Source organism: Aythya fuligula, chromosome 3 (assembly GCF_009819795.1).
Source record: "Aythya fuligula isolate bAytFul2 chromosome 3, bAytFul2.pri, whole genome shotgun sequence".
Taxonomy (NCBI): domain Eukaryota; kingdom Metazoa; phylum Chordata; class Aves; order Anseriformes; family Anatidae; genus Aythya; species Aythya fuligula.
In genome coordinates, this window is record NC_045561.1 from 94,119,330 (window position 1) to 94,133,679 (window position 14,350).

At 43.2% G+C, this 14,350-nt stretch overlaps 1 protein-coding gene across 1 annotated transcript in view; it reads right to left on the reverse strand.

Moving 5' to 3' along the window:
* The window catches only part of LRRC1 (leucine rich repeat containing 1), a 68,452-nt gene that overhangs the window by 45,683 nt on the left and 8,419 nt on the right, over positions 1-14,350 (reverse strand). Inside the window, exon 2 of the mRNA XM_032185430.1 lies at positions 7,557-7,674. Within this exon, the coding sequence (XP_032041321.1) occupies positions 7,557-7,674 (118 nt within the window). The remainder of the gene's footprint in view (positions 1-7,556; positions 7,675-14,350) is intronic.

A 14,350-nucleotide genomic window follows, 5' to 3' on the forward strand; every position in this document is an offset into this window, starting at 1 on the left:
GCAAGCACAAACATAGGATCACGAGCTGCTAATTGTAAACATGAGGAAAAGAGCCAGGGAGAACGCTCAGAGATTAGAGCACAGGGAAACAGCAGGTCCAGGTGAATTAAGTGGAACAGCCGGAGTTCAGCAAGGAATTTGGGTCTTCTAGCTTTCAGTAGCACTTAACCAAAAAAAAGAGAGAGAGAGAGAGTTAAGCAAGACTAGGAGACATTTTTATGAGGATTTCTGTCTTGGACTTCAAAGCTACGAGGAATTAAATACTTAATAAAAGAGAAAAAAAAAGCTTTCTACCTATGAAGCTGTGGATGACAGATACTGCGTAAGCATTGCAACAGCGAAGTTGCACATTTATTGGATCAATTCTTCAATAACTTTATGGTCTTCACATCTAACCTTCCCTAAGAAAAACCCCAAGTAACACTGGAAGAAAAAGAGCTAACAAAGCCTGTTTGCAGACTAAATCTAGATTACAGATCATAAAATGGCAAAGAAAATTGAAGTATTTAGTTTATGTCACTCCCACATGAATTCATGTTTAATGCTTGACCAAAGGTTTCTGTTTCCAACTCTTTCCTGCTGCTTTCAAAATAAAAATACTTAGAAATCATCCACAGCCTTCTTTTGAATTTGGATGCCAAAAACTGGGATGAAAATTGCTAGATATACACACAAGTACTTCAGCATGGTTCCCTTAGAAAAACAGCCAAATCTGGCAGAGTACACCATGATAGAAAAATCACCGTGTTGGAAAAAATCTACTTTCCTGTAATCCATTTAGAAATAACACCTTCTACATTTCCCTAATTAGATCATTCCATCATGAGCTTTTGCTTATCTTCTTTCCCAATCACAGCCAGCACTTGCTGTTTCTTCTTCCCCTTTCCCTGACAAGCTTTCTTCACTGACTAGGTAAGGTCTTGTCTCTCTCACCTTACAAAGCTCACCTCCTCCTCCTGCAACTTACAGACATCATATTCATCTGATTTTTAGTGACAGAGATTCACAAATTCCAACTTGAATATCACTTCTTCAAAGCGAGCAAGAATTTCTATGCGTCTATGGGATTCAGCAGTGCTCCACATCTGAAAGCAGTTTGCAGTAGATGTCTTTCTTCCTCAGTACTCATTTGTGTATCGATTCCTAAACTTCACATTTAAGACACAAAGACAATACTGTGTTTTAAACGGTATCTTTAAACTAACTTCAAGGGAGGTGTGGGAGATAATACAAAGAAAACGTCACTAGAAATTAGTACTAACACACACACCTGCCAGCAAGCAACCACTTGAAAGAGTGAAAAATTCTGTTTTCTGCTAGTCTACAACAAGGGAGTCTTACCTTCATTAGCACACACACAAATTTAAGTCACTAGCCTGACATAGGCTAAAGCTTTTCATCACGAGTGTTCTGCCACTATACAAACAACAACAGTCTCTGATCCCATGAATTTCAGGTGTTCGCGATGAGGGTTACAGTGAGAGTATTCATAGGATGCTTTCTGGTATCAGGTACGAACCATCTATGGCAGGAAGTGGAGAGCAAGTCTTTAAGTGCTCACCTGAACAGAGAGCAGTTCTGACGGCAAACAAGCAGCCTACCGAATCTAGCAGCTGCATATTTTAACCAAAAAAATATCCATTTGCAAACTCTACTGCCTCACCACACATCTTGTTTCCTTCTTTTTCTTTCTTGTTCATGAAGCAAGTGTCAATTTACATGTACTTCCCAGCAGTCTGAGTTTTACCATTTACTGCCAGCATTGTACCAGCACATTTGTGTTGGGGCAGCTGGTGCCAGGCTGAGAGGAAGATGGCTTCACGGAGGAGGTCTCGTTGAGATGCTGGAGAAGCGCAGCAGAGGCAAACAGAGAGAAATCTGAGGTTAGACCAGAGGTCAAAAGGCAGCAGCTGGTAGATGAGGGAGCATAGCCTGAGTGGAACTGCAGGACAGGATCAGAAGCCTTAGAGTGCTTCTGCCTAATTAGCTTATGTTCTCACTATTAAACAGCTGGGTCACCAGCCCAGGCTGTACTGAAACGAGCATTGAAGCCCTTTCCTCTCAGTCAGTACTTCTAGTCTGAAAACACTGGTTATCTTGCTTTTTTTTTTTTTTTTTTTTTTTTTTTTGGGGGGGGGGGATACTTACCCATTTTACAAGCAGAAGGAAGATAATTCTAGAGTAGGGATGACAGGTATGTATTTGATAGCAGTCAGCTGAATTGAAAGGGAAAGCATGGGTGTGCATGCTGCAATACAAGCGAGTGAGATGCCACTGAGAGAAAGTGAAGCACGGATTACACGCCACTCTCCTGCTGCATTAACTGACGCTCTGTACATCAGCTACATGTGCTCCACAAGCACCCTAAGGAAGCTTTAAAACACTTCTTTGAATAAATGTACATATCACGCAGCATGCAATGAATGTGGTGTTCCGAGGATGACTAAGACCTGCAAACAGACTTTTAATTAGGCTGTAAAGCAGCTGAAAAGAATAAACAGTTCAAATACAAAGCAGTGATATCAAACTGCTTGCAACTGAAAATGGAGTTTAAGTATTGCTGCTCTTGATCTCTGAAAGTACAATGAAAACTGAACACAGTATCAACTAATTTCCAAATCTACAAATACAATGCATTTTGGAAGGAAGGAAAAGGTAAAATCAGGCTCAATGCATTTGGCCTGCAGCTGCTAGAAGTTGACCTGAGGGATGTTGGGCTCTGGTCAGACTGTCAGCCCTTAGCAGCAGTAGCTCTTTCCTTATACTACAGTGTTACTACTTACTGGTAGATGCTTCTGAGGAACCATCTCTACTGCTAGGGTAATCCTGAAGCAGCAGATTTATCATTTGTGAAACATGCAATTATTTGCACAGAAACAGCAGCATATTTGTCATAATGTGGCAACTGTGTTGAGACAGGGTTTTTGGAAAGCAGCTCCTGATTTCATGACACGTGTATCCAAAACAACCGTCCTATCTATAGTCATGAGCTCAGTTTAACCAGAAGCTGCAGAAATGGGTAGTTACTAACATATAGCCAGAGTCTATCTCTAAAGTATGTATCCATGCTCACACATTGAACTGAATATTATTATAATAAAGTGAAATCAAAGCCAAGAACCATTTTGAGATGCTGGTACCCAGCATCATGCTGAGTCAAACACGGCTTGACAAGGCCTGCCCACGCACGGATTTCTTTAGTAGCTGCCCCAGCAAACCTATCACTCCTCGGTTCACCACGTCACTGATCACAGCTCCACAGAGACCAGTCAGAAACAGAACCAGCACAAACCCACTACACAGGTTTTAAGAAAAGAAAATAAATAACCCCGAACTCCACACTACATATATTACTGAGAGAAAGCATGTGGGGTAGAAACTTCCTTCAGACGAAAATACTACAAATCAGTTAGCACCTGTGGGGCGTTTTAAGGAATATTCAGTGACAGAAACATATCAGTGGAATCTAGAGGGTTTAATACTTATCAAAGGCAACCAAATAAAAACACATTCTTGTCGAAGAGGGACAATAAAAAGGAATGCACCACCTCTGCACCAGCGCAGCACACACACATGGCATGCATAATCCCAAATATCAGCATGCGTTACGCTAACTACAGAAACTTGGTGCTGCACCCCTCCTGTCTGCAAGAAGCTACAGAACAAGAAAATCCATTAACATTTTAATGAATCTGGGATGGCAGGGCCCTAAGCTTAGCCCCCAGGGGATTCTGCGGGGGATTTTGCAGAAAAGGGGGTGGGGAGAAGCTGCAGGAAACCTCTGCGGGTGGAACAGCATGGGCAGCAAGCAGCCTGCTGCACTTCCAAGGGATTTCAAACAAGCACTGGAGAGAGGAAAGCTCAAGCTCAGTGCCTGCTGAGGCTCCAAGGAAAAGCTGCAGAAATTTCATAGCATCTTCCTTCCTTGGGATCGCACTTTTCTCAATCACAGGGTCTTCAGAGACTGAGAGCTGTGGGAAAACAGCACACACATATTTCTTACTCTGCCTAGAGCAGGATCTCTCCTGTACCACACAGAGCAAAGACTTGCTCTGAAACTTGATGCAAAACACAGGAGCCCTGCCCAAACTACATATGCTTGCTTCAGCAACCCCAAATTCACCAGCGAGGTGAGAATCCTGGATGGGATTTACCTAACCGTGGGGAGGCTGAAGGAACCAGCAGACATCTCAGACACACAGCGGCTGAGCAGCAGAGTCCTGTGCCTCACAAGATGCTACAGGGAATACTCCTAGTCTCAGACACACTTTGCCAGCAACCCAAAAGCTCCAGCATCTGCTGTCAAAGTCCCATAAATCAGCTTTCCTCAGCTTCAGACCCGGTCCATCAGCTTTTTGAACAACCTGAGACCCAGAGGCAGAGATAAAGTGCATGCCAAATAACCTTCAGTGTTCACCCTCGCTGTGCTGTTCATTCAGCACAGCCTTCCTCTGCCCTCTGATACCCCCATCTTCGATTCACCCGTTCAGCCTTTGCTTAAATACCCGCCTCATCCAGACTAAAAAAGCACAGTGGGGATGCTTCCTATGAAACCTACACGAACACATCCTCGCAGAGGAGTATGAAATAGCATCAACATGCAAATAATCGAGGAAAAGTTCAAGACCACGTGGCTCCTGGCCTTCCCCAAAGCCTCTTCCTTCTGCACTCTGCTGTCTCACCTTATTGTCACCAGACCTCCTTCATTTACACCTCCCCACAACAGAACACCAAGTTTACACCTGCTGAAGAATCTGAAGTTGCCTTTTGAAGGATTTTTGTAGTCCTATATTCACTTATTACCCAAAAATTGCTTATAAGATTAGCTGTAGCACATTCTTACCACACATGAACGTGTCTGGGGCATTTTAAAACACCTGGGAATTTAAGAGAGCCACACTCAAAGACTTTCCCTGTTTGTTTTTACTGAGGACCCATGATCTAGAGCTACACTTAGAGAATATAACACCGCACAGGCATCCAGAGCTGGCCCCAAAGGGTCATCAGGGATCCTGCCGGAGGGCATCGACCCACCTCTAGACACAGCTCCTCAAAACTGCTGGAAGCATCCCCACGTGCAGCCACCCGACACACGCACCAGCTCACGCAGCTTCCGAGATCACACGCAGACCAAAGGGTTAGAAGGCGATGAGAAAGGAGGGCACGTTACCGTCTTACTAAGACAGAAACGGAAGCGCTTTGTTTATTCGAAAGCCTTTCGTCCTCCTCCTTTGAAGAGATGTTCAAATATAGAGGGCTACTCCTCGCACAGATCACTAAATGAACTTATATTTGCATTTTTCAGCTCTTGAGGAAACAGAATGGCCAGAACTGAAAGCAATTAGTACAGCGAACCAGACAGCTAAAACAACAAAAAACACAGAACAATGATCTCTTCTTTCCCAAGTTCAGATGTCACCATCACGCTTTCCTATTCATGCTGCATACTGAATTTTGAAAAGCTGGGCTGTTTTTCCGTGCCTGAAAGGAATACAAAGAGTTCTCTTTTTTTTTTTTTTCCTAAATAGTTTTTTAATTAGAAAAACAGCAACCGATGAAGTGCAAACCAGGGAACAGGAGAAATCTTTGGCAGGTTGCGAATCTAACATATTGGAAGTTGGGTTCTAAATACAAAGCGAAGAAACAAAAATATTGGAATAGCCAAAACCTCATGTGAGAATTTCTCCCTGCAGCATCACATATGGTGTGTGTTTTGCCTTTTCATTCGGAGAGCCAAAGGAGTTGTGAGACAACCAAAAAAAGGCTAAACAGTGGAAAGTAACATCAGTAACTTCTTCTGCAGCGGACTGCCCGCATCACCTCGCAGGGCGTGTTTTGTGTTCAGTCTGAGTCGTGTAGTATCTGCAACGTGGTTAAGCAGAGGATGGCATTATCAGTCACCTTCTGCACTGAACCACGGAGAAGAATAAACAACACAATAAAATGCACGATTACCACTGGACTTTGGACATCGCAAAGACACTGCTTCCTGCAGCCTGCGTTAGCCCAACACATCGCTTCAGAAAACACTTCCTGGTGCAGTAACTTCTGATGACACATGCATCTGCCCAGCCATAAATGTTCGCACCATCTGTTCTTGTTACAGTTCGGCTCCCAAGCCAACTTTCAAGTCAGGCTGACAATAGTTCACGTGGCTCTGATCCATCAGCTCTTTTGCAGCTAGTTATTCATTCGCAGAAAGAGTTCCTAAGCCAACACGGTATTTCCTCTTTTACAAGATCTGTCACAGACAGCACCCATCTCAGCCAAACTCAGTAGCCAAAATACTGCGTCGGTTAATTCTCATGTATTTCTACAATATTTTAACTAATGTGTCTCTTCTGTTTCTTAGGTGATTTCTTTCCAGTTTTCTTCTTTTATGAGGTTTGCAAATGTGCATAACATTACATGGCTCACAGATTTTTTTTTAGACACTGCCTAGAGTCTCATTATGCTTCATCAGATTACCAGATTGCATTAGAAGCACCAAACAAACACAAAGGCAAGATGCAAAACCCCAATAGTTACAGGAAGGTGAGGTGACCACCGAATATTCTTCGGCAGCACAGAGTCAACATGATGTTAAACCATCACAAGAAAAGGCTTCCCAATGCACTATTTCTTCTAATATTCAGTTACATCCCTCCCTTATTTACAAGGCTGCACAGCCTTGGTCTCTCCCACCCCATCCATCACACCTCAGAGAGCATTCTGTGCGTATCCACTGAATGTACGGAGGCAGAAATAGCTGACAGTTGCTCTAATTCAGTAACACTGATTCGCTTTTTCTAGACCACTGGGTCATAAGGCTGCCTAAAGGTGACCCACCAGGCCCCAACTTCTTTTGGAACTGCTAAGTTCACCAGGCCACCAAAAAAATAAAGGGGGGCAGGAGGGCAAAACCCAAGCTGATTTCATTCCTTCACAGCTTAAGACACCATAAAAGCAGCAAACTTTACAACAGAGTGGTAAATCCACGTGGTTTCCAACAACATATTTTGAAATGCAGTTCCTCCTAGCATCCCTTTCTGAGTTTCTCTCTGCAAGTGATTAGATTGATTTTTCTTCCAGAAGCAAAACTAGAAACGCAAGCACTCTGCCTCTTGCTAATCACAGGTAAAGAGGACAGCAGAAATACAGAACTCAACTTCTAACCCAAAGGCACCCCTTTTTTTGGGCAGACAGGAGCTTTATTCTTTCAACCTCTTTTTCTTAAATGCTAGGCGTTTTGGAGAGCTCAGGGAAAGGAATCAACATAGTGACAGATACACATAAAAATCGGATTTAAAGCATTCTTTAAATTGGAAAATAAGGCAAACTCTCAGAAAGGTAGAACTACAGTTAAGCATTATTTTTTACTGTATTTCTACCACTGCCTCTCCTCTGCTCTTTCCCTCCTTCCCATCTTGAACTACAGGCAAATCCATGCATTACACAGAAGAGAATTCTGCAGGATGTAGATAGCAGCTTCAGAGACAGAAAAGCCCTACTAATCCAGCTTTGTAGATCACATCATGTGACAGTATAAAATCAAACAAATTAACTTTGTAACTTACCATTTCGAGATAAATCAAGTTCCACCAGCTGCATGAAATTTGCTATTTCTGGAGGAAGTCGCTGGATTTCATTATCACTAAGTCCAAGTTTCCGTAACTTCACAAGTTGGAAGAAAGGCTGAAAGAAAAAAAAATACCATGTCAGAAGATAGCCATAAAACTCACACATAAACCTGATAAACATCAGCACAATGCGTAAGTTCAACTGGAAGCCGCTTGCAGAATTTGAGCTAAAAGTTATTGCTCAAAATCAGTTGTGCAGACCTCTTTGAGAACTGCCTCAGAAGGAACATTTTGTTTTATTTTCTACATGCCAGCACCGCATCTGTAAAGCCAGCTATTAAAGATCACAGCAGACAGACACTAGCGAAATCCAGAGTGCCTGCTTCAAAATCATTAACGGGGTGAAGCTACCCATCAGGGTAATTGAAAGCATCCTAATTACACACTGGGGTCACTGGGAAGTTAATGCACACAGACACTTCTAAAGGATGATCCAGAAAACCCACAGAGGGGCTGCCAAGGTCTTCTTAGCAGGCGAGCACAGTAACCAACTAGGTTACAGAGCATCCCCCAGGAATACTTCCCTGCCAGCCTCATAAATCCCGTGTTCCTGTCTGCAGAGCGGCCCAGTTTCAGAAGGACTAATGAAAGTTGTGTGTGATGCACACGATTTCAAGTCTCTCCAGCATGAAGAGGAGTAGTCTTGACCACGACTGGCTGGATTCCTCATATTTGGAGGGTTTGGGGCCTCTGGGCTGCACAGGCATTTATCCGCAGCCCTCAGAGCCTGCCCATCCCATCCACCAGCAGCACACATGGATGCCTGCACCCTCGTGCTCTCTTCCCCTCAGGAAACTTTTGGGGCAACAGGAAGGTGCTAGCAGGTTTTAGATACCATCTTATATTTAATTATCTGCAATCCATTCTCAGAAATCAGCATATTTTTTTTAAAGGTACTCTAAGTGAGTTTTCTGACTATCAGCCAATTCTACCTTAAATCGCCATGAAAAGGGGCAGTAAGACAGGCACCTTACTAAGATACAAGGTAAAAGACATCCTTTTAAATCTGTTAAAGGTTTTAACAGATTAAGTTTTAATCATGGTAAAGGTTTTCAATCTTAGTTTGAGTGTCTTATGCCCAAGATCATAAATCAGGTTTCAGGTATAAGGCTTTGCAACCCCAGCACCAACCTTTCAGTACACATTTTAGTTCCTTGTCTCAGAAAAACAGAACATGATGGAAATTACTGTTTTCCTTCAAAACCATGGCTTCCTTGCAGGGATTAAAAAGGATAGAGCTCTGAAAAGTTTCTAAACACTCAGCAAGCAGAAGGTGCACTAGATGTGAGCAGGACAATTAAAAGGCATTTTGAGAACGGCACTCCTCCCCCCAAAGCATTAAAGGCTCTGATAACGGAGTTAAAATTGTAAGAGGAAGATGAAACGTAGACTTGTAAGCACTTTTAAGCTCTCTAAAAATATGTGTTACAATTAAAATAGCCACAAATCTGTTTCTTTTTTTTTAATCCTTCTTTGTCCTCACCAGATCCCTACCTGCATTTTCCTATTGTGAACACATTATCTTCTAAACCAACTGCACCCCTTTTGCTGAATACCTGTTAATATGACGAAAGCAAGAATCCATCAACAGCTGAGAAAAGCACTTCAAGATACTTTTGTTAACATACAGGAGTACATCCCACAGAGGAGATCCTAATCTGCCCCAGCGCTGGCCAAAATAAATACTCCGCAAAAAGCACCGACAAGGTGTCTCGCTGCACAGATTTTCCCAGGCACTCTGCAGCTGCTGAACTGCAGCCCAGGTACAAACGCTGCTGTGCTGATACCAGCCCTCTCAGAAGCACCGGTTGTCCTTGCCAGAGGTCCTTTGCAATTGCAAGTGAGAAAAAAGAGAAGGAACGTGATTAAAAGATGGCAGGAACGCGATTAGAAGACAAAACGGTGATCAAAAAGCTATCAGGAGGTGGGCATCCCCTGGCAGGTGTAAGGGCCCTCACCTCTCGGTGCATCAGGTGGTGCAGGGGTGCAAGGCACACACATGGAACAAACTCCGTGATATTTAAAGGCATTCTTGTTTCTGTAACAGACTGCTTCAAAGAAACGTGAACCGGGAGCTCTATTTCCAGTTTGCATAACAATTTTCAATGAATGACAGCATTTGCCAGATAAAATCATACACTGCAGTTAGGTGAATGGCATTTCTTTGAACTCCTTGCTTTGTTTTTTTTTTCCTTTAAACTACAGAACTTAATCACTCCTGGATGGTTAGTACATCCCATCTCACCATCCTTTACCAAGGCACGGTGCTAATGCTCTCGAGCGCTCCTGGCGAACCAAACAATAATTTTTTTTTGTTGTATTTGTTTTACCTGTCAGAAAGTCCACGGGGAAGAAACAGAACCGGGAGCACACTGAAGAGGGATCAGCGAGTGGAAACACACAGCTCCAATCTGTTAGGGCTCCAGCACACGCCAAGCAGAGACCTGCTCCTCCTCTGATGCACTGGCCAGAGCTCGGCCCCTGCTTGAAAAGCTGCAGCAAGAAGCAAAGCGCCTTACAGCTGGACCCGGGTCACAGGCGAGCATCCACCCCGCACGCTGTAATAGCAGGGTTTGCTTGCAGCCCCGACGTCTCCACGGGTAGCTTGGCAACCCTCTTCATGCTGCTCGGTTCAGCCAGCCTAATTAGCAGGGCCTCAATGAGACAAATAATTCCACGAGCATCAGCACTAAAGAAGCCTACAACTTTCTATTTAGAGGCAATTTCCAGCCTTAAATTGAAGCTTTTCTTGCTATCAAAGAATGCACAGAGGTTTCTCTTATGGGGATTTTCTAAGAACACACGTCCTGAACAGAGCCCTTCTCCCACTGGAAAAGTGATCAAGTCTCCGCCCAGCCACATACTAAAACAAAACAAAAATCCCAACAACTTCATTCTGACAAAAGTGGGTAAATATCAGGCAATGGAAGGAGAAAAAAAAAACAAAAAAGGAGATGAGCAAATGACTCATTGAAAAAAAAAAAAAAAAAAGCTTGACCTCACTTTCACTTTTTTTTTTTAATTTATTTTTCTTTCTTTTACAAACACCAATTACCATTGGCACTCTCCATCCCAGAAACCGAAGTTAACAGAATTAAGCCAGGCCAGTTGGATTGATAAAACTCAAGATTTTCTCCTGGGAAAGTGGCCAAACCAACACATGTTGTTGGCTTCCTTTGAATGATCCGCTCCTGGAACAGAAAGGTGAGTGCCCAAGAATGCTGCCTGAATGCTTCGGCACCTTCCCTGGCAAAAATACATAATTAAATAAAATGGAAATAGATGAAAACAACTGGAAACTGGAATTAAAACCAGAGGAGGGCATGCAGACCTACCTGCAGCTATAGCAGTGCTGGAGACACAGCAAAGCAAAACTCCAAACGGCTTGGCACAGGTGGCACAAATAAATGTTTGCTGTCTGAAGCAAAATGTTTCTATTTAAAGGGCAAATGTTTACTAGCAGCAAAGAGAACAAAAACTAGAGACTTGAACATAATCTACGGCCTAATCTTTAGCAGAAATAGAAACAAGAGAGAGAGGAGGAGGAGGAACACTGCAAATTAACTCTATTTCCAGGGTTGTATTTACACAGGCTAGACAGATTATTTTTTTCTTTTCTGACATGTGCAGCTGAGCTGCTGTTGAAAAGCTTAAAAATTTCTAAGTGCTTGCTCTTATGTCATCGTTTCCTTTGACACCAACGAGGACTTTCAAAACACGCATGCTGCCTCAGTCTTTAAGGCTTTTTAAAGTAACTCCAGTATTATACTCCAACAGTAAGTAAATTACCAAGCCACGGTACATGACAAGGTCCCGATTCTTACCCACCACCTCTATTTACTCCAGGCATTTCCCAAACGTGTAAATGCCCAGTTAAAGCGTATCTGCATGTTAGACTAAAACGTAGCACGGAGTAATTTAAAGGCAGTTTAACACCTATTTACATTCCTGCTTCAAATCTGTCTTCAGGCTTCATTTTCTTCTCCTACACTGTAAACAAAATCAAGGGGGAAAGCCTGGGCTGCATTTGTTCATCTCTGTTGATGAGTTAACTGTCTTCTTTCAATACGCAGATAGCTAAAATTGAAATCAATTTCCTCCAACCCTTTTGTACTGCTTCAGAAAGACTTCATTTTTGGTAAAGTAACAAAACAGCAAACACGATACAGCAATAAACCCATGAGATAAATTCATGACATGGCCAGCACGACTCTCTCCACCACTCCACAGAATCTCAGAATCATCGAGGTTGGAAGAGACCTCCAAGATCACCCAGTCCAGCCTCTGACCTAACGCTAACCAGTCCTCCACTAAACCATATCCCTAAGCTCTACATCTAAACGTCTTTTAAAGACCTCCAGGGATGGTGACTCAACCACTTTCCTGGGTAACCCATTCCAATGCCTCACCACCTTTTCGGTAAAGAAGTTCTTCCTAATACCCAACCTAAGTCCAGCCTACAAAATCACTAGTTTCTGGTCCCTAGAAGCCACTTTTTTGTTTGCACCATTGCAGGGTTTCAGCAAGAGAGCAGGGGAAACACAACCTTTCTCCAGGCTAACACGAGCTGGGTGGTCAGGACACCAGGAGGTAAAGGTTCAAACCTCCTGGGGCAGAAGCAGCACTGAATGCGCTGCTTCCCAGGGACGTGGTTAGTAAGTTCTTGCACAGGCACACCTACAAACACATTCCTCGTGCTTGCAAGCAGGGCAAGCACGAGGAGGAAAGGGCAACTTCTTCCTCATTCCTTTTCCACTACCCTTTAGGGAGAGATGGGGAAAGAAGTCGTCTGCAGTCGATCCTTTGACCACACGTAGAGGTGATTCAGCACTACAGGTCCCAAGAGAACAGGACACATCGATGCCATACCTTAACCAACACTACCTCTCAACTAACTAACTAACCCTCTACATCCTCGCCTTAAACTTTACCAAAGCTTGCTATATCAGGATAGACAGGATATATCAGGATATATCAGGATATACATCAGGATCCCTCCAGTCACCTCGGCTGCTTTCACCTGTGAGCAGGGACAGCTCCTAAGCGGTCTCACGAACACTGATCCCTCTTGCTCCTCTGGGACAAACACAAGCTAATTTTCAACTTAAGTACCAAGCAAGCTACTGAAACGATTTGTGAGGACAGGGACTAATTAGCAGTGCAGAGTCACCATGCAGTTGATGCCTCTATCTCCGAGCGTTTCTGGAAGCAGCTGCTGGATTTTCTCTCGAGCAATGAAGCTCCCCTCAGCAAAGACAGCAAAAGTACATCTGCTCCACGCACCTGAGGTCTCTCATTCTGTCCTCCCGTGTTTCGTTGCAGAAACAGAACTGCTACAGGTTTTTGGCATGGTGAAAGACTGTTTCATATGTGCTAACCACAGCTGTGGAATATGCTGAAACTGCACTTTGGTATTGCAGCATCCTAGCACCAAGTCTGCCATCATGAATAATAATGGCAGAAAGCACAGGGGCAGGCATTCAGGCGGGAATCCCCAAGAACCATTAGTAAAATGATTAATTTTTGTGACAAACTAAAGGATTAATGAAAGCTCACAGCCCATCCTAAGCAGAACCAGATATTACAACTGCTATCTCCCCTTCCAGTGAGGCTTCAAAGCCCTGTATGAAGGGTCAGCCAGGCAGAAGGGGTGCGGTGAGGAAGGGTCTACAGGAGGAAGAGCATAGATGACAACAGCTGCCTCACTGCAGCTGGCATTCAACACCAACCTGCCCCTTTTCTGGCCCCTATTTTCAAAGGGTCTGCCACCTTCTGAAATAGAGTCAATGATGGGTTGGTTCCAGCACCTAGGTTGTTACCACTCACCTTCTCTTCCTGCTCTACAGAAGAGAACCAAAATGCTGCTCCACCAAGCAATGAACGGGTTGCCTCGTACTGTTTTCTAGTTGGTAAGGATTTATTTTCTCCTATATGTTGATAAAGCAGAGGCAATACAGCTTAGCAAGTATGTGATGCCATGGCCATTAGAGTACCAAGACAGGAGGAAATATCTCTGCCTTTCAGAGAGGCCAGAAAGCATCTGCTACGACAAAACACAGATTCATTGCAGTTAAATGCACTTGCCCTTTGAAGAGAGAGGTAAAAATAAATGCATTTAATCTCACTAATGACTTTGTAGCATGCATTTTTCTAGTATACAAGATTGCTGGCAGGAGGTAACATCTTTATTAGACCAAGTGATATAATTAGAAAAATAACTATGTATTATCATAAAACTTATTTCAGAGCTACATTTGTATAATTTCTGCCCCCAAACCTTGCCTTATCCTTGTACATACATCACACAGAGAAGGGGCTCTACCAATCTTCTTCAGCAAAACACCCTTGACAGGACAAAACGTCGGAAGTAGTGAAACATAACCACCTTGTTACCTTCTCCCAGCTGAGGTCAAAAATCACACCTAGTAACAGCTGAGCTCTGCTGATGCTGGGAGAAATAAATTTAATAAATAAACAAATAGAAATGCTGATAGGAAATACTTTCAACCAAGGAGATTTCTAATAAAATTTGCCAAAAAATGTACCAAAATCAACCTCATGGTCAATAACAGCAAAGTCAGATTTTGTGGGGAGCACCAGAGTAAGCTCTTCCTCTGTTCCCATCTGATCAGTCTTTCAAATCTCATGTCAAAAGGCACAGTACTTATTTTAAGTCTTAAGCATATATAAATAAAGAGACGATTAGCTGATAGTAAACTTGTGTGGATCCT